Source organism: Trichosurus vulpecula, chromosome 5 (genome assembly GCF_011100635.1).
Source record: "Trichosurus vulpecula isolate mTriVul1 chromosome 5, mTriVul1.pri, whole genome shotgun sequence".
In the NCBI taxonomy this organism is placed as follows: Eukaryota; Metazoa; Chordata; class Mammalia; order Diprotodontia; family Phalangeridae; genus Trichosurus; species Trichosurus vulpecula.
Genome location: NC_050577.1, coordinates 189,030,817 through 189,056,688, shown reverse-complemented (window position 1 = coordinate 189,056,688; position 25,872 = coordinate 189,030,817). Strand labels below are relative to the sequence as shown.

General features: G+C 37.8%; 1 protein-coding gene across 1 annotated transcript in view; it reads left to right on the top strand.

Annotated features, from left to right (window-relative positions):
- Positions 1-12,176: 12,176 nt before the first annotated feature.
- The window catches only part of DERA (deoxyribose-phosphate aldolase), a 129,542-nt gene continuing 115,846 nt past the window's right edge, over positions 12,177-25,872 (top strand). Inside the window, exon 1 of the mRNA XM_036761980.1 lies at positions 12,177-12,339. Coding sequence (XP_036617875.1) covers positions 12,309-12,339 — 31 coding nt within the window. The 5' untranslated portion in view covers positions 12,177-12,308. The remainder of the gene's footprint in view (positions 12,340-25,872) is intronic.

Genomic DNA, 25,872 nt, shown 5'->3' with positions numbered 1-25,872 from the left:
TCATGTTTTGGTTATTGTGGGGGGAAATATAAAATGAATAAAGTTGTTATCCATTTCTCTTTAGTGTATTTAAAATACATTTCTGTTTAACCAGGATAAAAGTAGTGGTTATGTGTTTTTCAAATTTTTGACAACATGACTTTTTATTTAGTGGGGTTTTTTTTTTGTGCAAGTTATTGATAAAAAGGTTTGAATGGAACAAACTTTTATAGCATAAGTTTTATGTACCATTTTGGGTGAAGGAACAAAGCTTCATCCTCAAGGGCTACATTAAACCTATTCACAGATGACGAAAATAAAGGCTCCTTCATAGAAAATGATGATGTTTTATATAAGGAGTGTAGGTTGAGAGGTAGAAGAGACCTTGGAGGTCATGTAGCCCAACTCCTTATTTTATGGATGAGGATGAGGCCCAGAGAAGTGAATTTGATTCAGTAAAATGAAGTCTTAAAAGATCTTCTGCAGTAGGGTGTTTCATATATGCTAAGATAATGCAAAATGCCTCAGTAAACACAGCTAAAAGGGACACTTAAAGCTGTGAGGTGTGAGACGATGTAGGAAATATACGTCTTTTCCACAGGGGTTGGTCCTGGAGAGTGCTCCACACACAAGGTCTAAATGGAAGGAGCCTCTATATATGGATGCTACAACATATTTTTCTTAGAGGATTTTGTGCTGAGTTCAAGCCCTCAAGTAGAAGACCATGATTATTAAAAAGCAATTGGCCCAGTAATCTGTACGTGAAATGTTAAATGGAAGAAAGATGGCTATTAGCTATTGAAATAGCAGAATCTCAGGAGAGACTTGGCTTAAGTCTGACCCATAGCTTAATGAAAATCTTCAAACTTCCTCTCTGAGTGATTATCCAGATTTTGTTTTGAAATTCTTTCATGAAGGAGAATCCCATCAGCATGAGGTATGCCCCTGTGTCTTTGACTTCCTCTAATTTTTATGTTTTAATAGTGCAGTGGAAAGTACTATAGATACGGAGTCAGGAGACCTGGGTTTGAATCTTTCATATTTCCTTGTGTGACCTGGGTTGTCAGTTAAGGAAATGAGCCTTAAGAGATTATAAATATAGCTAAGTAAAAGTCCAACCCCACCCAAATCTTATGTTTATGATAAGACCACAGATAAGCAGTGCATTTGTGTTTGCCTCTTTCCATGTTTGTCCATTTTGGTTCTTATTTCTCGGACAAGCAAATAAAGCCAAGGATCTGCAAGTTTTCTCTAGGAGAAACATTCCAAGTTTCTCCAATAGAATCTTGTATGATATTATCTTGAGACCCTTTGACGTCTTTGTCACTCAGGTTTGCATAGTCTCCAGCTTGTCAGTGTTTTTCCTAAAAATGAACATAATGCTCCAGATATCTTGATTAGGGCAGAATTCATCATGGATTTTGTCTACCAGTCCTGGCCATTATGTTCCTTACACAGTTGTAGATTTTTTTTCGTGTTTTGCTACTACATCAGACAGATTATTCTTTGGAAGAAACCTTAGCTGTTACCTAGTACAATTTCATTTTACAGAGGAAATGGGAATTTGAGTGACTTTCCCACAGTCACAAGGAAGCAGTAAAGGCTTAGCCTCAGAGGCAGAAATACCTTGCTTCTGGATATGGCTTATGTAACTGAGTAGTCAAATATGGTTAACCTTTTAGTGCTCCAGAATTCTCTTAAGACTAAAGTAAGACATAAGTTAACCTATCCATGGGAGTTTCCACATGAGGAGTCCTCTTGATTACTCCCGCCAGTCCCACAATGAAATAAGTAGTCTGGGGTTTGGGGATGGGAAATCAAATAATTGATTCTTATTTAAGCTCAGACATTCCTGTCTAGTATTTGAGAAATTCAATTTTGGACCCAATGTAGTGTTTCTATCAAATCTCAAGATTGAGTCCAAAGTTACCTTACCTTCTGAGATCTTATTGTATCCTGAATCTAATATATTAGCTTTTCTTCCCAGCTTTGATATATGCCATGTTATTGGTAACACAGATTTGTGAGTTGTTCTACAGGAGACTTCCAAGTGACTGAACCATTACATAAATTGATTAATGGTAGGAACTATAGATGTGTATCTTGGTAAACTTCTAGAAGACTTAGGGGTGACAATATTTTTATTCAAATATCAAATGTCACATGAAGATGTTGCATTGCTACAGAGAAGCAGTGAGTGGAAATTGTAAAGGAATTTTATTTGATGTGAGGACAAACATCCCAACATTTAGAGTTGTCCAAAAGTGAATCTGGCCAGATTAGGAGGTGGTTGGCTTCCTTTCACTGGAGATCTTCATGCAAAATCTGGGTATATGATTTAATTGTGTTCTTCCCTTTTGTTTTCCTTTGTGCTTTTGCTTTGATGAGTATCTGGAAGCTGAAAAAAAAGTTGGGGAAAATGATGAAAAACTTACCACTTTTCTCTGCCTTTTGGTCTCATCAGAGATTACAGTGGCTTCCCATTATTTCCTGAATTACGTGTAAAATCCCCTCTTCGGTTTTTAAAGTGCTCATAACCTGGTCCTTTTATTATTTGTTGTTTTTTGTCAATTGATTTTATTTCCAGTTATGTTATTGAAGCTACTGTCTAAATTGGTTTCTTTCCTGATTATCTGGGATTTTCTTTTTAAATTCTTAAGATTTTGTACCAATTACATGGAAAAACAATTTTTAACATTAACTTTTTAAAATTTTGAATTCCTAATTCCTTCCCTTTTTCCTCTGCCCCCTCCCCACCATAAGCTGGCAAGCAATCTGATATAGGTTATATATGTGCAATCATACAAAAAGTTTCCATATTAGTCATGTAGTGAAAGAAAACCGGCCAAAAACCAAAAAATAGTGTGCTTCAGTCTGCATTCAGATTTCATCAGTTCTCTCTTTGGAGGTACATAGCATTTTTTCTTTTTTTCTTTAGCTAGTTTTAATTTCCACATTTCTATAATATTTTGAGTTCTAAATTTTCCTCCCCCCTCCCCATGATGGTGTGCAACCTGAGAGCGGCTATACATGTACAATCATATTAAACACATTTCCACATTAGTCATATTGTAGAGAAGAATTAAAATCAAAGGGAAAAACCACAAGAAAGAAGAAACAAAAAGAGAAAATAGTCTGCTTCAATCTGCATTCAGACTCCATAGTTCTGTTTCTCTGGATGTGGATAGAATTTCCCATCATGAGCCTTTTGGAATTGTCTTAGATCCTTGCATTGCTGAGAAGAGCCGAGTCTATCAAAGTTGGTCATCGCACTATGTTGCTGTTGCACGATGTTCTGGTTCTGCTCACTTTACCCAGCATCAGTTCATGTAAGTCTTTCCAGGTTTTTCTGAAGTCTTCCTGCTCATCATTTCTTATTTCTTATTCTATTACATTTGTATACCACAAGTTGTTCAGCCATGCCTCAGTTGATGGGCATCCCTTCGATTTCCAATTCTTTGCCACCACAAAAAGAGCTCCTATAACTTTTTGTATATGTGGGGCCTTTTCCCATTTTTATGATCTCTTTAGGATACAGACTTGGAAGTGGTATTGCTGGGTCGAAGGGTATGCAGTTTTATACCCCTTTGGGCATAGTTCCAAATTGTTCTCCAGAATGGTTGGATCAGTTTACAACTCCACGAACAATGTATTAGTGTTCCAATTTTCCCAAATCTCCAACGTTTATCATTTTCCTGTTTTGTCATGCTAGCCAACATGATAGGTGTGATGTGGTGCCTCAGAGTTGTTTTAATTTGTATTTCTCTAATCAATAGTGTTTAGAGCATTTTTTCTTATGACTATAGATAGCTTTAATTTCTTCCTCTGAAAACTGCTTCTTTATATCCTTTGACCATATATCAACTGGGGAATGACTTGTATTCTTATAGATTTGGCTCAATCCTCCATATATTTTAGAAATGAGGCCTTTATCAGAGACACTGATGATAAAAATTGTTTCCCAACTTTCTGCTTTCTTTCTAATCTTGGTTGCATTGTCTTTGCGCAAAACCTTTTTAATTTAATGTAATGATAATTATCCATTTTGCATTTCATAGTGTTCTCTATCTCTTATTTGGTTATAAATTCTTCTGTTCTCCATAGATCTGACAGGTGAACTATTCCTTACTCTCCTAATTTGCCTATAATATAACCTTTTATATCTAAATTGTATACCCATTTTGACTTTATTTTGGTTTAGGGTATAAGATGTTGGGGTATGTCTAGTTTCTGCCATACCATTTTCCAGTTTTCCCAGCAGTTTTTGTCAAATCCTGAGTTCTTATCCCAGAAGCTGGAGTCTTTGGGTTTATCAAATAGTAGATTACTATAGTCATTAACTCTTGTGTCTTACGTATCTAATCTATTCTGCTGAGATGGATAGCATTTTTCATCATAAGTCCTTCAGAATTGTCTTGGATCTTTGTATTGCTGAGAATAGCTAAGCCATTCTCAGTTGAATATCATACAATATTGATGTTACTGTGTACAGTGTTTTCCTGGCTCTGCTCATTTCACTTTGCATTGGTTCATCTAAGTCCAGGTTTTTCAGAAATCATCCTGCTTATCATTTCTTATAGCACAATAGTATGACATTACAATCATATTCCATGACTTGTTCAACAGTTCCTCAGTTGAAGGGCATCCCCTCAATTCCCAATTCTTTGCCACCACTGAAAGAACTGCTATAAATATTTTTGTATGTATACGTCCTTTTCCATTTTAAAAAAAAATCTCTTTGGTATACAGATCTAGTTGTGGTATTGCTGGATCAAAGGGTATGTATTTTGATATCCCTTTTGGCATAGTTCCAAATTGCTCTCAGAATGTTTGGATCAGTTCACAACTCCACCAACAGTGCATTAGTGTCCCAGTTTTTCCACATTTCCTCCAATTGTCATTTTCCTTTTCCATTGTATTTGCCAATCTAATAGGTACGAGGTGGTAATTCAGTTGTTTTAATTTGTATTTAATCAATAGTGATTTAGAGTATTTTTATATGACTACAGATATCTTTAATTTCTTCATCCGAAAACTGTTTGACCATTTATCAATTGGGGAATGACTTGTATTCTTATAAAGTTGACTGAGTTTTCTCTATTTGAGAAATGAGGCCTTTATCAGAGACACTATGTAAAATTCTGTGGCCCCCTGCTACCTTCCCTCTTTCCCCCGTTTTTTGCTTTCCTTCTAATTTTGATTGCATTTGTTTGGGCAAAATCATTCTAATTTAATGTAATAAAAATTATTCATTGTATGTCTCATAATTCTCTCTGTCTTTTGTTTGGTCATAAATTCTTATCCATATATCTGATAGATAACAGATAAACTATTTCATGTTCCCCTAATTTGCTTATGGTGCCACCCTTTATGTCTAAATCAGTTACCTATTTTGACCTTATCTTGACATATATAGCATGAGAGGTTGGTCTATGGCTAGTTTCTACCAAATTGCTTTCTAATCTTTCCAGTAATTTTTGTCATAGTGAGTTCTTGTCCCAAAAGCTGGAATCGTGTTTTTCAAACACTATATTAATATAGTAATTACTGGGTATTGTGTACCCAATCTATTCCATTGATCTGCCACTCTATCTCTTAGCTAATACCAGATAGTTTTGTTGATTGCTGATTTTCCCCATTAATTCCCTTGATATTCTTGACCTTTTGTTCTTCCAGATGAATTTTGTTGTTATTTTTCCTAGCTCTATAAAATAATTTTTTGCTAGCTTGATCGATATGGCACTGAATAAGTAAATTAGGTAGAATTATCATTTTTATTATATTGGCTTGGCCTACCCATGAACAGTTAATATTTCTGACTTTATTAATATGAAAGAATGTTTTTAAATTGTGTTCATATATTTCCTGGGTTTGTCTTGGCAGGTAGGCTCCCAAGTATTTTGTATTGTCTACATTTATTTTAAATACAGTTTCTTTCTCTTGCTGCTATACTTTGTTGGTAAAATGTTAATGATTTATATGGATTCATTTTATATCCTGCAACTTTGCTAAAGTTGTTAATTATTTCAACTAAATTTTTAGTAGATTATCTAGGATTCCTCAAGCATAACATCTGCAAAAAATGATAGTTTTGTTTCCTCATTGCCTAATCCATTTCCTTCAATTTCTTTTTCTTTTCTTATTGCTATGGCTATTAAATGATGATGGTGAAAATGGACATCCTTGTTTCACCTCTGATCTTACTGGGAAGGCTTCTAGCTTTTACCATTACAGATAATACTTGCTGATGGTTTTAGATAATACTACTTCTCATTTCAAGGAAAGCTTCATTTATTCCTATGCTTTCTAATGTTGTATTGAGTATTGCATTTTGTTAAAAAGCCTTTTCTGCATGCATTGAGGTAATCATAATATTTCTGTTGGTTTTGTTATTGATATGGTCAATTATACACATAGTTTTCTGTGGTTCTTTCTAATCAGTCTCCTTGCACTTTATTGCCCTACATAAATGATACAATCTAGTGACACTGGTCTCTTTGCCCACAACACCCTGTCTCCCATAATACAGTTTTATTTGCTATACTTCATGCCTGAAATGCTCTCTCCCTCCTCATCTCTGCCTCCTACCTTCCCTACCATCGATTGTTTCCTTCAAATGGCAGATAAGAGCTCATCTTCTAAAAAAAGATGTGATTTCTGATCTCCCTTAATGCTAATGCCTTCCCTCTGAGATTATCTCCGTTTTATCCTGTCTGTTATCATCCTGTCTACATAGTTGTCTGCATGTTATCTTCCTCATAGATTGTGAGCTTCTTGAGGGCAAAGACTGTTTTTTGCCTTTCTTTGAATACCCGATGCTTAGCATGGTCTTTGTCACATAATAAATAATTAGTAAATGGTTGCTTACTTGAACTTATTTTCAGGCTTTTTTCCAGATTTCTCAGCCAATAACTTCCAAGGCCCTTAGCTGCCTTGTTTGGTAGAGTCATCCATAATATTTTCCAACTTATATGCATAAAGTTTGTATGAATGTGATTTAAGGAAAAAGAAATTTACTGTGAGTTACAGGCATCTGGCAGCCCAATGGATACAGTGCTGAGCCTAGAGTCAGAGAGAACTGAGTTCAGATTTGACCTCAGTAACTTACTAGCTGTGTGATCCTGGGCAAGTCATTTAACCTTTCTATGCCTCAGTTTTCTCAACTGTAAAATAATGATAATACTAGCACCTACCTCACAGGGTTGTAAGGATCTAATGAATTAATATTTATAAAAAGCACATAGCAAAGTGCACTATATTACTACCTGTACTTAGTAGGTGCTATATAAATGCTTATTCTCTCCCCACTCCCCCAATCACTCTCTCCAAATTCCCTCTTCCCTTCTCCATTCTTTAAGGTACTTGAGTTCCGCTCTGAGCTCTGCCCCTAACTAGCCATGCAGTCTTAGACAAGTCACTACCTTTCTGGATCCAGGCTTCCTCATCTGTAAAATCAGGTATTAGAATAGATCTCCAAGGTCCCTCCTAATCCTGCCCTTCTTTCTATTCACTATCTGGAAAATGGAGATAGATGGATAAAGCATTTATTTATTAAGTGCTCCTGTGTGCCAGACATTGTGCTAAGCTCTGGGCATACAAGTAGAAGCAAAAAAAGTTCCTGCCCTCTAGAAACTTACTGGAGAAAGATAACACGGAGAGGAGGACTGGAAAGACACTGAAGGATATGGGGAGAAATGGTCTTATGGGGGCAAGGTTGCTGGGGTGGAAGTAGCAGTCTGAAGAGTGAGGGGTAGAGCTGGAAGTGAAATGAGCATGACCTGGGCATCTGATGAAATAGTGGTCCAGGCCAAGGACTTGCCACTCAGAACTCTTACTGAGCACATACCTTCCCCACAGTAGTTGTTCATGCCCCCAGCCACTGCCAAAATCCTGTTTCAGCAGTTGACCTCATTTACTGTATTGAGAAAGTCAAAGCCAAGCGACCTGATGTGAGCTCTGTTAACTGTCTTCATCTGCACCTCAAAACCCAACTCAGATCTTTCCCTTTGGCTCTGATTTTGACTTTGTGTACTTTGGCATCATAGCTTAGTGTCTATCTTACCCTAGAATTTCCCTCAAGTCTCATCTAGAGAAACCGACTTCCCCCTGTGGCCTTCTCACCATGGAACATCCCTCTGCTGTGCAGGCCCCTTGGTGAATGCCTCCTGGGGCCCCCATTTTGGGGATAGGCTCAGTCAAGGTCACCTTCATTGCCTGCCTGGCTTTGCTTCTAGTTTTCTGGTAGCTCTTCCCATCATTTCCCTTTTCATTTGTTGTTGTCTTCTCCCATTAGAATTTAACCTCCTTGAGGGAAGGGATTGTCTTTTGCCTGTGTTTTTATCCCCAGTGCTTAGCATAGTACCTGACACATGGGGAAGTGCTTAATCTGTGCTTGTTGCCATACTTGCCTGCTGCCTACAAATTCCAATCATGGGAACCTGGCTTCCCCAAGGAGACATTTTATCCCTAGCCAGACTTTCCAATACTGAATGCACTTCTGAATTGCTGATTGATTTGTGGAATTATGAAATGGGGCAGGTATGCCTGGTTCTCTGGGTGCTTGTCAGAAAAGACCACAATGGCAGTCGGAAGTAAGGCTGCAATCATGCTTTATAAAGGCACAGAGGTTTGCTGGGGCAAATGGCACAGAAAATAGAAAGACAAGTGGAAGAAGAGGGGCAGAGAAATGAGGGGGTGGAGGAAGACAGGCAGTATAGGGAAGAAAATGGGGAGGGGAGAAGTCACAGAGAATAACTCGTGTAATCATGGGTCAGAATTGGGTGCACTTGGAAGCATAGACCCAGATAGAAATGGAAGAGTGCTCAGCTGTGGGTTGGAGAGAGGACAGGAATTTGGGGTCTTATTTTCATAGGGTTTTGGTGAGGGGGAGACTAACTTTTATCCATGCCACCACGAGGTTAGTTCATTAACACATCCACATCCTCTCAAAGTTGTCAATAAAACTTTAAAGTTAGCATGTGCACATCATGTATGTGGATGTCTGGAGCTTATCTGAGGTTTATATATCATGGAATCAAAAGTCCCTTACAGCAAGACCTAAATGGCTTTCCTTGATTTAGCACATATTCTTTGTGCCTTTATAAAGCATGATTGCAGCCTTACTTCCCACTGCCACTGTGGTCTTTTCTGTGATTTTTGGTCAATACATGATACAGTTAGCACATTATGCTTCTTTGACCTTTGGGACAGTATATGTGACTTCTAGGTTCCTCTTTACAGTCTTACTTCCTGATGTTGTTACTTTAAACTGGTTACTTTTAAACTTACTTACTACGCTGATTTAGAAAGGACCAGGGTGGCAGAAGGACCAGAACAAGATACAATTTTAACGCAACTTTTTGCCCTCTAATACTTAGCTGAAACTTCCAAAGATAGCCATAGTTCCATCATCTTTAAACAACCGTCATTAGACAATGGTATATGTATTTTTTTCTTTCTCTCTTTCCTTATGTACGTAATACTCTGTGTGTATCTATATGGAATAGTATTATATATATATATATATATGTATATATATATATAATCAAAATTACATAGAAAAAAGGGGGAGACTACATATATCATTATCTAATAAAGGTTGTTTAAGAATGGGGGAGATCTAGATGCGCTTCGTCGTGAAAAGTAGGTGAAAAGCCAGGGAATGCTGAAATTGAAAACTGGTGAGAAGGAAGATGACTGAAAGGGCCTGGTATTGGTGACTTGAAGACAGAAGAAGAGTAGGTTTGGAACAGATGCTGTAGAGAGTGTGACAGAGAGGGTCAGTCAGGGAAGAGTGGAAGAATTAGTGTGCAGTAAAGAGGATCCAGTTAGCCATTAGATAACATAAACTTGTAGTGGATCTAGTCAACTTAGTAGCATAACCTTCTCTAGTTGGCATTAGCAGCTCCTGAGTGCTGAATGGGAGTAGGGAAGTAGGAGTAGGAGTGGTACATACATACATACATACATATATATGTATACATAATGAGAGAGACAGACACAGAGATTCAGACAGAGACAGAGGGATCCAGTTTAGAGATAAATATGGCACTCCATGAAATATACATTTTAAGAAAGTTAATGGACATGCATAGAAGGAGGTTCTAAATTAGATGGTTAAATATTTTTCTGAAATTAGTCATTGTTAATATGCTAATATACATATTATCAAAGAGTAACAATCAACAGAGAGAAAAATAATAGTTTTAACATTTATTTCACAATGCAATTCTGTATCTCCAATATGTGTTTGTATATGTGTATGTGGGTATGTGTATAAACTTAGATATGTATGTGCTGTTAACTCCAAAAGAAGATAAACTTCTTGAGGGCAGGAATTGTTTCATTTCTTGTCTTTGTATCTCCAGCACTGAGAACCATGCTTAGCATATAGTATGTATGTAATAGGTATTGTCGAATTGGTATTGAAACATGATGAATTATATTCATCCCTCCATAAGCCTTCTCTTGAATATTCCACTTCCTTGAGCTACTGTTGCATTTGTCCTTCCCTTTCACCCAGATCCTCCATTGCTTTATTACTCACTTGCTTTCCACAAAATCCAGTCTTGAAGGTTACTTCTGGCCCCCATTTATCTTTTCTCAGTAGTACTGGTCCTTCTTTATTTTCTGTATATTTGCCATGCCTTTTTAACATGACACTCTTGGTCTCTTAACTGCTTTTTCCACCCCATGCCCAGGATCCTCTTCCTTCTTTTATCCCTCAAAAGAAGACAATCCCCAAGGTGGTGTTGTCAGTCCTTTTCTCTCTTTACAATTTTCCATGTTGATCTCATTCGCTTCCACACCTTTTAAGTGTCACTTCTTTGTGAATAACTCCCAAATTTATGTTTCCACCCCTGACCACTTTCCTCACTCCCAGACTTGCTTTTGGAACTGTTTACTAGATATCTCTCAAAGGGAGGGTCTACTGCTATCTCTGACTCACTGTTCAAAACAAACTTTATCTTTCTCTGAATGCTAATATTTGCTCTCTATCTCACTTGGTGGGTGTGAAGATCGATTCAGTGATATATTCAAAGTGTCCAGGATGCCTGCAAATCCAGTTTGGGTTATCTATCCCCTCAGAGTCATTAAATCCCACGGGGATATCTTGTATTGGAACTATGGGATCCAGGATAATTTGGACCAGTTTTCCTAGTCCTGCTAATAAACAAGGCAATCTGAATGGAATCCTTATGAACTCTAGCCTGGAACTGCATTACTGTTCTGTGGGGTCCTTAATGCTAGTTTTTTTTTTTTTTATTCTTTGTTCAGAGAGGAAAAAAGAAAGTTATAGATCACCGCTAGCGACACTTTATATAGTACTGCATCATCCTTCAGTTATGTAATGTAAGGAAAACTGCCTTTCCAGGTTTGTGTATGATTATACATAATAATATTAGAATTTATGTGGCACTTTAAAGGTTTGCAAAGTGCCTATAATATCTCATTTGATCTGCACAATAACCTAGTGAGGTTATCATCCCTGCTTTACAGATGAGGAAAATAGACTAAGTAACTTTCCCAGGGTCAAACAGCTAATAAAGGTTTCAGTCAGGATTCAAAGGCAGGTCCATTCTGAGTACACAACCACTAGTCCTGATCTATATCTCTGGAGGAGAGAGTGACTTTGGTGACTTTGCACAGCCCTCTCTCACATCCAATTCACTTGTAGGTCATGACATCACCTTCCTCATGTCATAGTCCTCTTCAAGAATGAAGGACAAACCAACAATAAACAAATAAACTCCAAATAATTTAGAAAAAGAAATTCTAAGCAAGACATTTTTGGTAAAGACATCCTTATTCTCTTCTTCCTCATCTCATCAACTTAAACTGTTTTCAGTTGTTTTCATTCTTTGCCCTGAGCAGAATTTTTAAAGCAAATGCTGGTGTACCCTGATGAAGGCAGGTGGAAAATCTAGAAAATAGGTTATCAGTGATTTTCGGATTAGGAGGAATTCTTGAAGAATTGATCATGTTCAGCCAAAAAGGCAGTTACAAAGAAATTGAGAGGAGAAAAGATATGTGACCCACTGAGGGATTTTACTTCAAGAGATGGCTAGGGCTTTTTTTGTTTGTTTGTTTATTTGTTTTTAAAGTTTTTCTCCTAGAGAAGACTGAATACAGCTACTATGCTCCGCCTCCAATGTGGGTGGGAGGAAAGTGTAATGTACAAATGGGGAGTGTAGTTTGATGACACGTGGAAGAGGAGAGGAAGAAGGAAGTGCTAGACCAGAAAGCGGGGCATTAATTTAAGCTGCTGCTCCTTCTCTTGGTGCTGCGGTTTACGGTGCTGCTGCTTAAGGTGCTGCTCCCGTTTGATTATGTCTGCCAACAATCAAGGCACAGAATTTGGTAAGGGACCCAGGGCCTGCCTTATTTACAGCCATTGCTTGTCTGCTCCCACCTTCCATCTCTTCCCATGGGCTCCTCCCTTTGGAAATTAGCGAGATTAGCCCCTGTCGGGGAGTCGGGGAGCCCCTTCAAGTCTTACATTCGGGTCTGTCTTTTCCAGGCTCCAATTCCTGTGTCTTAAAGCAAGTCAGCAAATGAGCGATGGGATCTTTTATCTGGGAGCTCTCAGGTCTGTGCACGGTATCCTCTGTGCCAGAGTGTCTCAGAACACCGGCAGGACAATTCACCCTTTTGGACGCTGGAGCCCTAGGGGTATTGCTTCTCTTTGGGGTGTATTGTGGCGAGCATTTTCATCCTTCTCACTTCGGTTAAAACTGTTTCCTCTGAGAAAGCTTAATTCGTGGTGTTTAATCAGTTTTTCTCATTGGTGGAGAATGGTGGTAACTGAGAAAAGGATGCGTTCCCTATCTTAGGTTCCCCTCCCCCATATTAATATTTTAGAATCATTGTCTGTAATACCTGTAAGTAATAACAGCAGCCCACATTATATGAGGCTTTATCTAGTTGATGTCATTTAACCCTTTCAATAATGTGGGAAGTTTTTTACGTTTTACAAGCAGGAAATTGAGACTCAAGATTTAGTGACTTCCCAAGAGCACATCGCTTTCTAAGTGACAGCTGTACCTTGAGTCCCAGGTCTTTTGCCTCCAAGTTCCATGTGCATTCCATTATTTTCAGCCTTTCCTTCCTCTCTTTCAGTTCCCTTGTGGTAAAAGAAACAAACAAATGAACAAAAACAAACCAGTATGGAAAAATCTTAGCCTTCTTTGTCAGGGCTACTCTTGAAGAGAGTATATTTCCAAAGAAGCCAAAGTTAGTGGAAAGGCAGATAGTTTCCTGGACTCTGAAGTTCAACATAGTAAGAGCTGTGTATAACTAATTGTAAAAAAAAAATTGAGCTACATCTCTAGTAATTTTTTTTCCAAAATATAATTTATCTTAGTTTGGTGTGGAAAACATGGGTGACATAAGAATTTAAGTGCAGATTTCCTAAGAATTTTGAAACTAAAATTCAGCAAAACTGCTTGAGCTATAGCTCCACTGTCTTTATATACAATGGTGTTATATTGTAGCAGGTTACTTTTTATAATGGGCTACATGGGTTCAAACGGATTAAAGTCTAGTCTTTAATGCTTAAGAATTTCTGGGAGCAGTCAGAGTCTATTTACTTTGTAAATCCTGCTGCTTTATACGCTATACTTCTTTAACCGTTGCTTCTTAGCATGTTGTATGGTTTTTGAAAACATCAGTCTTATTTCTGAATATTTGACTTTAGCAGATACTTTAAATAGCTTTTAAAGGAGAAATTTTACTGTGAAGGATAGAGTTGGGGTATACTTAATGAGTAGTTGGGAAAGCTTCATTTCCCTCCACCCCCTCTGTCCTTCATGTTTTGACACCTAATATCTGTCTATTTCAAAGGCTTTTGGAGGAAAATTTTCTATTTTATTTTTAGCTGTTTTAGATTTTTAAGTATTTGTTCCTGGCAGAACAAAAGTGGCTTCCTATAGGCCACTCTAAATTACTTTTGGATTATTTGTGTCAATGTTTGGTGATTAATATTATTTCTGATAACTTCATATTATTTAAAATGTTAACCTCTGGCCTTCATCAGACGTACCATAAAACTAAACTTTACTTCTCTTTCTTCTAGGTTTATTGAACAAAAAAGAGCATGTCACTAATTTTCTGTAGAATCAGCAGCTTTCATCTTTTTTTGCTTTAATCTTATTTAATATTTTATTTTTTTCCAAATTACATGTAAAAACAATTTTGCCATTCTTTTTTCCCCAAAATTTTGAGTTCCAAATTCTTTCCCTCCTACCTCTCCTCTCCAGCCCCGCTCCCCACCCCCCATCATTGAGAAGGCAAGCAATTTGATGTAGGTTATATGTGTGTAGTCATGCAAAACACATTTCCATGTAAATCATTCTGTGAAAGAAAATACAGAGTACCCCACCCCCCACCAAGAAAAATAAAGAAAAAGTGTCTTTGATCTGCAGGCAGACTCTGCCAGTTCTTTTTCTGGAGATGGATAGTACCTTTCTTAAGTCATACAGAACTGTTTTAGATCATTGTATTGCTGAGAATAGCTAAGTTATTCGTAGTAGATCATCACACAATATTGCTGTTACTATGCACAGTGTTCTCCTGGTTCTGCTCATTTCTCTTTGTATCAATTCATGTAAGTCTTTCCATGTTTTTCTGAGACCATCCTGCTCTTCATTTCTTTTTTTTTATCTTTTTTTATTATTTAATATTTTTGGTTTTCAGCATTGATTTCCACTAGATTTTGAATTACAAATTTTCTCCTCATTTCTACCCTCCCCCACACTCCAAGATGGCATATATTCTGATTGCCCCATTCCCCAGTCAACCCTCCCTTCTGTCACCCCACTTCCCTTTTCCCTTGCTTTCTTGTAGGGCAAGGTAGATTTCTATGCCCCATTGCCTGTATATCTTATTTCCCAGTTGCATGCAAAAACTTTTTTTTTGAACATCAATTTTTAAAACTTTGAGTTCCAAGTTCTCTCCCCTCTTCCCTCCCCACCCACCCTCCCTAAGAAGGCAAGCAATTCAACATAGGGCACACGTGTATAATTATGCAGAACCCTTCCACAGTACTCATGTTGTGAAAGACTAACTATATTTTGCTCACTCCTATCCATCCTGTCCCCCTTTATTCAATTTTCTCCGTTGACCCTGTCCCTTTTCAAAAGTGTTTGCTTTTGATTACCTCCTCCCCTAACCTGCCCTCCCTTCTATCGTACCCCCTTTTTTGTCCCATTCCTCCTTTCCTGTGGGGTAAGATACCCAATTGAGTGTGTATGTTATTCCCTCCTCAAGTTGAATCTGATGAGAGCAAGATTCACTCATTCCCTCTCACCTGCCCCTTCTTCCGTTCCAACAGAACTGATTTTCCTTGCCACTTTTATGCAAGATAATTTACCCCATTCTATCTCTCCCTTTCTCCTTCTCTCAATATGTTCCTCTCTTATCCCTTAATTTGATTTTTTTTTTAGATATCATCCCTTCATATTCAATTAACCCTGTGCCCTCTGTCTCTGTATATATGTACATTCCCTTCAACTACCCTAATACTGAGAAAGGTCTTGTGATTTGCACACATCTTCTTTCCATGTAGGAATGTAAACAAAACAGTTCAACTTTAGTAAGTCCCTTGGATGATTTCTCTTTCTTGTTTACCTTTTCATGCTTCTCTTGATTCTTGTGTTTAAAAGTCAGATTTTCTATTCAGCTCTGGTCTTTTCAATGAGAAAGCTTGAAAGTCCTCTATTTTATTGAAAGTCCTCGGAGCATTATACTCAGTTTTGCTGGGTAGGTGACTCTTGGTTTTAATCCTAGCTCCATTGACCTCTGAAATATCATATTCCAAGCCCCTTTGATCCCTTAATGTGGAAGCTGCTAGATCTTGTGTTATCCTGGTTGTGTTTCCACAATACTCAAATTGTTTCTTTCTGGCTGCTTGCAGTATTTCCTCCTCGATCTGGGAGCTCTGGAATTTGGTGACGATGTTCCTAGGAGTTTTCTTTTTGGGATCTTTTCCAGGAGGTGATCAGTGGATTCTTTCAATTTCTATTTTACTCTCTGGCTCTAGAATATCAGGGCAGTTTTCCTTGATAATTTCTTGAAAGATGCTATCTAGGCTCTTTTTTTGATCATGGCTTTCAGGTAGTCCAACAATTTTTAAATTGTCTCTCCTGGATCTATTTTCCAGGTCAGTGGTTTTTCCACTGTTTTTTGTTTCCACTGGTTTTTCACATTGTCTTCCACTTTTTTCATTCCTTTGGTTCTGTTTTACAATATCTTGATTTCTCATAAAGTCACTAGCTTCCACTTGCTCCAATCTAATTTCTAAGGTAATACTTTCTTCAGTGGTCTTTTGGACCTCCTTTTCCATTTGGCTAATTCTGCCTTTCAAGGCATTCTTCTCCTCATTGGCTTTTTGGAGCTCTTTTGCTATTTGATTTAGTCTATTTTTTAAGGTGTTATTTTCTTTAGTATTTTTTTGGGTCTCCTTTAGCAAGTCATTGACTTGTTTTTCATGGTTTTCTTGCATCACTCTCATTTTTCTTCCCAATTTTTCCTCTACTTCTCTAACTTGCTTTTCCAAATGCTTTTTGAGCTCTTCCATGGCCTGAGACCAATTCACATTTTTCTTGGAGGCTTTTGATGTAGGTTCTTTGGGTTTGTTGACTTCTTCTGGCTGTATATTTTGGTCTTCTTTGTCACCAAAAAAAGATTCCAAATTCTGAGTCTGAATCTGAGACTGTTTTTGCTGCCTGGCCATGTTCCCAGCCAGCCACTTGACCCTTGAGCTTTTTGTAGGGGTATGACTGCTTGTAGAGAGTGCTTTGTCCCAAGCTTGAGGGGCTGTGCTGCTGTTTTCACAGCTACTTCTACACAGCAAGCTCTGCCATACCAGTGCTCCTTCTCCCCCAAGAATCACCAACCAGGATTGCCACCCAGATCCAGGTAGGGCAAAGCAGGCTTTGTACTCTCGCTCTAATCTGCTGCTTAATTCCTCCCACCAGGTGGGCCTGGGACCAGAAGCAATTGCAGTTGTAGCTCTGGAAGCAGCCTCATTGCTGCACGACTTCTGCTGCCCCTGGGGTGGTGGCCAACTGCGAACTCCTTTCACTCTCTCCCAGAAGTCTTTCCCACTAATCTGCTCTGTTGTCTTTGGTGTTTGTGGGTTGAGAAGTTGTGGGTTGAGAAGTCGGGTAACTGCCACAGCTCACTGATTCAAGGCGCTAGGGCCTGTTCTGCCCGACTCCAGGTCTGGTTGGTCCAGGCGTGGCTCATGCTGGGCTCCGCTCTACTCCGCTCCCAGTTCTGGGTGATAGACCTTACCATATGACCATCCAGGCTGTCCTGGGCAGGAGCCCTGCTTCCCTCTGCTATTTCGTGGGTTCTTCAGCTGTAGAATTTGTTCAGAGCCATTTTTTACAGGTGTTTGGAGGGACCTGGGGGAGAGCTTAAGCAAGTCCCTGCTTTCCAGCCGCCATCTTGGCTCTGCCCTTTCACCTATTTTTTATTAGCCTTGGGGCTGTGTTTGATTCCTTCCTCTTTGTTTCCTCTTCTGTCTCATCCTTTACCAGGCCCTGTTGCTTTCATGCACCTAACATTTCTCAAATCCATTTCTGTCTCTAGTCTACCCCACCACGACCAGTGGTACAGGCTGATTTGGCTTAGACTATCGCAACTTTATAGGTCTTTCTGTCTCCACCTTCTTTCCCTTCTAAACTATATGTTTTATTCCATTGGAGCATAGATCTGGTTATATCCTTACTCTTTCTGGATCCTCTAAAGCTATCATCCTATAATTTTCTTCCCTTTTATAACCAAACTCCTAGCAAAAAAATCTTCTACATTTCCGTTCTATTACTTGCTTCTCAATCCTTTGCATTTTGGCTTCAAACTTCATCACTTAACTGAAATTGCCCTCTCTAAAATTACCAATGAACTTAAAAAAAGTTTTTATTGATGTTTTTTACATCATCATAATTATTCCAGGTGTCCTTTTTCCTCTCCTACCTGGAAAGTCATCCCATACAACAAATTATATTTTTTAAAGAGGAAAAAAAATCAACACAATTGGATCAATACATTGAAAAAGTGAGAAAAAGTGTAATGTGCCAACATTTGTACACCTCCAAAGGGGTGGGCTGGGGGTGTCCTCTCACAGCTCTTCAATGAAAACATTCTTTATTTTTATAATTTTGTTACATTCACTTTTGATTTTTTGGTATGCAGTTCTTTCCATTTACATGTTTGTAGTCATTGTGTATACTGTTTACTTGAATCTGCTTACTTCACTCTGAATCTGTTTCTGTAGATTTTCCACGCTTCTCTGTATTCCTCATATACATCATTTCTGACAGCATGGTGATATTCCATTACATTCCTGTTTAGTCATTCCTCAATTGATGGATATCTATTTTGTTTTTAATTCTCTCCTATTATAAAAGTGCTGCTGTTTGGAAACTTTATTCTTGTTGATGGCTTCCTTGAGGTATAAGCCCAGGGATGGAGTGTCTGGTTCAAAAGCTATGGACATGTTACTATAATTCCAAATTGCCTTCCAAAATGGTTACACAATTTCACAGCTCTACCAACAATGTATTAGTGTATTATCATTCCACATTCCATATTCATTGTATTATCATTCCACAACACCTCCAAAATTGGCTATTGTCATTTTTCATAATCTTTGCAATTTGCAGGGTGTGAAGTGAAACCTCATGATTGTTTTGATTTGCTAATTATTAGTGATTTTAAGCAGTCATTCATGTGGTTGTGAATATTTTGCAATACTTCTTTTGAGAACTGTTCCTATCCTTTGGCTACTTATTAATTGGGAAATAGTTTATATACACATGTGTGTACATACACATATACAAAATAACAAACTCTTAGAGAAATTTGATACGAAGATTTTTTCCCCATTTGACCACTTTCTTAGACTAAGTACATTACTTTTGTCTGTGTAGAAGCTTTTCAATTTCCTATAATCAAAGTTATCTGTTTTATCTTTCGTAATTGCCTCTATTTATGTATAGTTACGAATGCTTCTCCTACCTGCAGCTATCAGATATATATGAGCTTCTTTTCTAATTTTTAAAAATAGAGTATGTTCTGGGGCAGCTAGGTGGCACAGTGAGTAGAGCACAGGCCCCGGAGTCAGGAGGACCTGAGTTCAAGTCCAGCCTCAGACATTTGACGTACTTACTAGCTGTGTGACCTTGGACGAGTCACTTAACCCCAATTGCCCCGACTCCCCTCCCCCCCAAACAAAAACAAAAACTCCTACATAAATATAGCATGTTCTTTAGTGAATGCTTGGTGGCACAGTAGATAGAGCGCTGGGCCTGAGGTAAAAAAAAATTCCCAAGTTCAAATGTGGCCTCAGACACTTACTAGCTGTGTGACCATAGGCAAGTCATTTAACCCTGTTTGCCTCAGTTCTCTCATCTGTAAAATGAGCTGGAGAAGGAACTGGCCAACCACTCCACTATCTTTTCCAAGAAAACCCCAGATGGGGTCACAAAGAGTCAAATTTGTGTGGAAAACAGCTGAATGATAACATGATCTTTAATATTAAAGTTGCATATCCATTTAGAATATGGTATAAGTCAGTCTAAACCTAATTTCTCCACACTGCTTTACAGTTTTCCTAGTTTTTTTTAATCAAATAAGGAGTTTTTTCCTAGGTGATTTATGTTTTCCACTTCATCAGTCACTGTTAGTGAATTCTGTTGATTTTGATTCTCTCTCATCTAGTTAGTCCTATTAATCTATTGACTGCTGCTTTATAATATAGTTTAGGGTCTGGAAGTGGTATTTCACATTCATTCCTATATCTTTTCATTATCTCCTTTGATTGTCTATGTCTTTTGTTTTTCCAAATGGATTTTGTTATTATTTTGCCAAGTTCTATAGGGTATCCCCTTGGTAATTTTATTGTTATATAGAATTACAAGTTTAAATTAACTTTGGAGTATTATTATTTTTACTATATTGGCACTGCCTATCTGTGAACAGTGAATATTCCTCTAGCTATTTAAGTTGACCAATGATCTTTAATTTTTGAATCTGATTGACTTTTCTCAATCTTGGATCTTCTCAACAACTCTTTAGCATTTGATGCTCAACCTCCTCTTCTTGGTTACTTTCTTCTCTCTGGTTTTGGTTTTGTATACACATGGCTCTCTCTCAGTTTTCTTTCTATGTGTATATTCATTCTTTCTCCATCTTCTCAGTTCTTCTCTCTATATTCTGCTACCATTTGACCTCTTCATATCCCATGAGTTTAATTATCTTTATTCAGACGATCCCCAAATCTGCCTGTCTAGTCCAAATCTCTCTTCTGACCTCTCTACTCACACATCTTCCACTACCTACTGGACATTTTCAAAGTATATATCTGATAAATATCTTAGGTCCCTACATCCAGAACAGAATTCTTAACTTTCTCCCCCAAATCTCTCCAGCTCTTGAACTTTCTTGTTGCTGTCAATGGCACTGCTGCCCTTGTAGTCACCAAGATTCACAATTGTGGCATTATCCTCACCTCTTCACTTTCTCACCCCACATGTCCAATCATATCCAGATCTTGTCTTTGTACTTCCAATTCATCTCTCACATTCATTCACATGGCCACCAACTTTCCTGATTCAGGTCCTTATCTCCTCTTGATTAGACCATTCCTATAGCCTTTTCAATGGTCTTCCTCCCTTAAGACTCTTCCTACTCCAGTGGATCACAGATACTAAATTGATTTTTCTAAAGTTCAGGCCTGACAGTGTCACTCCTTTAGTCTGTAAACTCCATTGACCCCCTGTTGCCTGTAATATTGTTTGGCTTTTAGAACCCTTTACAACCTGGTCCCAACCTACTTCTCCAGTCTTTTTCCACATTACTTTCCTTCACACACTCTATGGTTTAGTCAAACTGGCCTTTTTTGTTGTGCCTCACAAATGATACTCTTCTTGCCTTTGAACTGACTGTCACCTATGTCTGGAATGCTCTTCCTTCTCACTGCTTTACCTCTGCCTTTTAGAATCCCTCATTTATAAGGTCCTTAAAGGCAAGGACTGATTCAATCAATGTCTTTGTAAATATACAGCTTTTAGCACAGTGCCTGGCATGTACTGGGCACTTAATAAATGCTTATTGATTGATAACTCTCCTCCACTCAAAATATTCAACGATTCCCCATTGCCTTCCTAATAAAGGTCAGACTTTTCTGCCTGGCATTGGCAACCCTTCCACAAGTGAGGGCTACCACACATTTTTAGCCTTATCTCATATTATGCCTCTCTGGACTTGATGCTTCTGCTAAATCAGCTCTTTGTGCTTCAAATATGAAATGTACTCTCACTCCTCCTTTCCCCAGAATATCCTCTTTTTGCCTGTTAAACTTTTATTATCCTTTAAAAGCCCAACTGCAAATCTACTTTGTCCAGAAAGCCTTTCCTGGTTCCAATCTACCCCCACCACACTGGGAATGACCTTCTCCCTCAAACCTTTTAGGGCTTTGCTTTGTAACTCTAATACACTTACCATGTAATATTATGGATTATGGGTATGTGTTAGTATCCTTTTGCCTGACTAGATCATAAGTTCCTCTAGGGCAGTGACTTGTGTTGTCCTTAAACTTTATGTCTTTTCAGTTCCTAGTACAGTGTTCTGAAATCTAGTAAGCCCTTAATAAATGTTTGTTGCATTTTATAGTGTTAAAAAGCTCCATCAAACACTGGTGTTGGCCCTGCCACCAACTACCTATCATTTAGCCTTTTCAGGCCTCAGTTTCCTTATCTGCAAAATAAGAGGGTTGGGCAAGATGATGATTATTGAGGTCCCATTTACCTCCAAAATGTCATCATGCTTTAATGGACTTTTGAGATCATCAACATGAGTCCTCCCTATAACAATGCTAATTGCCACTTATGCATGCCCTCTCATCCTGTATGACTATTGTTCAAATCCTCCTGTTAAATACACCACAAAGGGCCCACCCAACATTCTGGAAGCTTTGCAGTTCTTTTGATGAGATGGGGTTATTACTGGAGCAAGAGGGCTGTCCATCTTGTCAGATGACCAAGCCACCTTCTTTTCTGTCTACGTATCTCTCTGATGATACTGCAGAGCCTTCTAAGTGAGATCCATAGTCACTTATAAGAGTTAGGTCTTAATTATCTATGGTAGGAAAAAAACAAAAACAAAACCAAAGGGATAAAACACGTCTATTGTCCAGACTTTGACAGGCAACCTTTAGAAAAGGCCCAACATTATTTATGTTAGACAGTGACTGCTTATGGACAGTAAGCTGGGCTCACCATTAAACAAGAGGAGAATAGGTGGGCTTGCCTTTGGGGACATGCCTGCTGCTTTTAGATTCTTCCCTGAAACATATACCCATCTTTTGAGCAATGGTATTCTTCTAGTGACACCATGTGGCTGCTTTTCATGGAATACCACACTCAACTAAAGAATTATAGGTTCCTCCAAGAGGTGCAGAGTTGGGGGTGAATAGGCTGCAGCATGCTACCAATCAAGAATTGTATAAATGAAGTGGAATAAAAGTTGTCATCACAGAGATCTGTTAGCAGAAGATGCTATGTTGTTTCTGAAGTGGATTGATATGTTTCTTCCTAGTACACTTTGAAAATAAATATCTCCCCTTTGTGGATGACATTGTATTGATTCTAACAAATCTGCTAGATGAACTGCATAATCTAAAAAGTCCTTTGTAGCTATCTAAATAGGAAAAACAAAGTGGGTTTTGAAAAACCAAATGCTTTTTGAGCTTGAAATGAACAATGAAGCGGGCCCAGAATTGACTAGGAGGTGGAGGGAGCAGGCTGGATTGCCTTTGGTAAAGTGAACAGATCTTTTCCTGATCTCAATCTTCTTCCTGAAATAAAGGACCATCATTTTCCTCAGATGGCACAGTGGATAGGATGCTGGGCCTGAAGTCAGGAAGACCTGAGTTCAAATCCAACCTTGAACACCTACGAGCTATGTGATCCTGGGAAGTCACTTAACTTCTGTCTGCCTCAGTTTGCTCAACTGTAAAATGGAGATGATAATAATAGCACCTACCTCCTAGGGTTGTTGTGAGGATCATATGAGATAATATTTATAAGTGCATAGCACTTATGTTCCTGGCACATAGTAGGTACTTAATAAATGCTTGTTTACTTTCCTTTTTTTTATATCAATAATGTTCTTCTACTGACACTGTATGGCTACAAATCATGGAATACTACTGTCCTCAAAGTATTGAAATTGAGGCTCACCCAAAGGGCAACGGAGAGGCATGTGGTGGATGTGAGCAAGCTGTAACACATCACATAAAAAAAACCATGGAGGAGAAACCATATGAGAGAATGAAATCAGAAATTTCACCTTATTAGATCTGGCCCAACCTACTAGCTTGTGCACATCTTTTTGGATCCTGCCTGTTATTCAGTATGTTTTCTCTTCCTTTCAATTTTGTGTTGTCTGCAGATTTGATAAAGATGCTGTCTTTTACTTTTCTCTCTAAGACGTTGGTAAAAAGGTTAACCACACAGGGCTAAGCACGGATCTCTGTGATATTACCCTAGAGACCTTCTTTCAAAGTGGTATCAAATCAGCTTGAATTAATGACTGCTTTTGGATTCTAGAATTTAACCAATTACTAATGTATTGAATTGTACTATCATTTAGTCCACCTTTCTTTGTCTTTTCCACAAGAATTGTATGACATATTTTATTAAATGTTTCCCCCAAATGTAGATAAACCAATTCTACAGCATCCCTCTGATCTTTTAGTTTTGTCTGTCCAAAAAGGAAATAAGGTTAGTTTGAAATGACCTGTTATGGATGAAGCCATGCTGGCTCTTTGTGAACACCTCTTCTTTTCTAGGGAGCATTTATTGTTAATAGAATTAAAACAAGTAGATGAATAAACATCCCCTCCCCAGCCCCTCTTTTTTTTTTTTTTTTGCCTTGGAGCCATGTAGATTTTAATTGTTTGGAATTTTTCCAAACAATTTTAGATGGCTTTTCCACTAAAAATGTAATGCCTTTGACAGAAGGGAAAAGTGAATAAAAGTGACAGCTGGCAGACCCCTTGAGAATGTGATGTAAGCATGTCACTAGAAATTATTTAAGTGGAAAGCACTGTCCCTTTAAAAACATGGTCACTGGAGAATTGGTGTACTGAAATATATCCTCTTTGAGTTAAAAGCATGAAAGGGGACTTTGAAAATTTTCAGTTAACTCCACAATATGTACCTTACCTTTGCAGTAATAGTCTGTTTCATAGGAAGTTATGTGGATTCAAGACTAGGATCAGTGTTTAATTTTAGCATTAGGATATAGTAGAGATCTTTTGTAATCTTGAAAAACCTAGGAAATAACCTTGGTTCTGTTGCCGCAGAAGCCAAAGGCTATTTATTTCCCTAAAAGGTTCCATTTATATGATTCCTCAGTCATTTTTGCTTTTGAAAGTATAGAAAAGTAATAGAAATAAATACCAGGCCTTTTTTAATTCAAGTTTCAGATAAGTTTTTCAATAGAGACACCTAGTGGACAAATTTTTTCCTGAGGTTTTGAGACCATTGTATTCTTTCTGAGAATAGAGGGTTGCTTTTCCCATCTTTTTTTTTTTTTGGGCAGGGAGAGAAGAGGAATCATATTAATTCCATTTATCAAAATATGTTGAATTATTGAATAAGGGTAAAGTGCTTTATAGACTTCAAATAAGACAACATTTGTAAAGCACTTTGCAAACCTTAAAGCGCCATGTAAATAATAGCTTTATTATTAGTAGTATTATAGACTTCGAAACAATATAAATATACCAACTATTATTATTACTACTACTTCTAGTACTGTTATCGTAGTTCCGTACATTTAAAATTGGAACATTGATTGGTGATTTTAAGTTAATAGTGTTATCAGAAGCCACGTATTTGCATTTGATAGACTTTCTGTAAAGGACACTGTAGAGAAAAAAGATTTTCATTTTTTGACATAAGGACATGCAGAAGTGTTAAAAGTAAATCTTTTGGTAACTATATATATATTTTTCTTAATACAGATTTCTAAAAATTCAATAGGATTATGTACTTCTCAACCTGAATTTACAAAATCCCGAAATGAATTTGAAAAGGACCCAGTTTTATGAGAGATGTACCATGCCTTCTGGATCTGCATCATCAAATATTTTGTTAAGACTTAGAACTGTGCTCTTTGGCAGCGTGTATTTTAGAGAAGCAGTGTGGTATAGCTGGTTGTAGAGCTAGGAAGATCTGTGTTCAAATTTCTCCTCTGAAATGTACTGTCTGTGTCATTTAGTTGTATGTACTGGCTGTATGTATGTATGCAAGTCATTTAACTTCATGGTGTGTAAGCAACTCTTTACAGAAAAGAGGCTAACTAACAGTGGTAGTGAGGGTATTCTCATCAGGGCATCCCCTATACCAATGAAATAACAGGTCTAGTCCTTATTCCTCATTTGTATTTTTGAGAGTAATTAAAAGTATAGTACTTTGTTCATTGGCACAAAATAGATTTCTTTAATACTTGATATAGTTTTCAGTATAGAAAACGAAAGTAAGGAAAATCTTTTTTAGTCTTGCCTCCATTTGAGCAGAGGCAGTCATAGGAAACTTTTTTTATGCAAATATCTATTCACTTATTTAGAAATAAAAAAAATTAAATATAATTTTGTACTCAATTTATCAATTCTTTTTCTGGAGGTAAATTGCATTTTTCATCATGGGTGCTTTGGAATTGTCTTGATTGTTGTATTGCTCAGAGTAGCTAAGTCTTTCACAATTGGTCATCATTATAATATTACTGTTACTGTTTATAGTTGTCTCCTCATTCAGTACACTTTACCCTGCATCAGTTCATATAGGTTTTCCCAGGTTTTTCTGAAACTGTGCTGCTTGT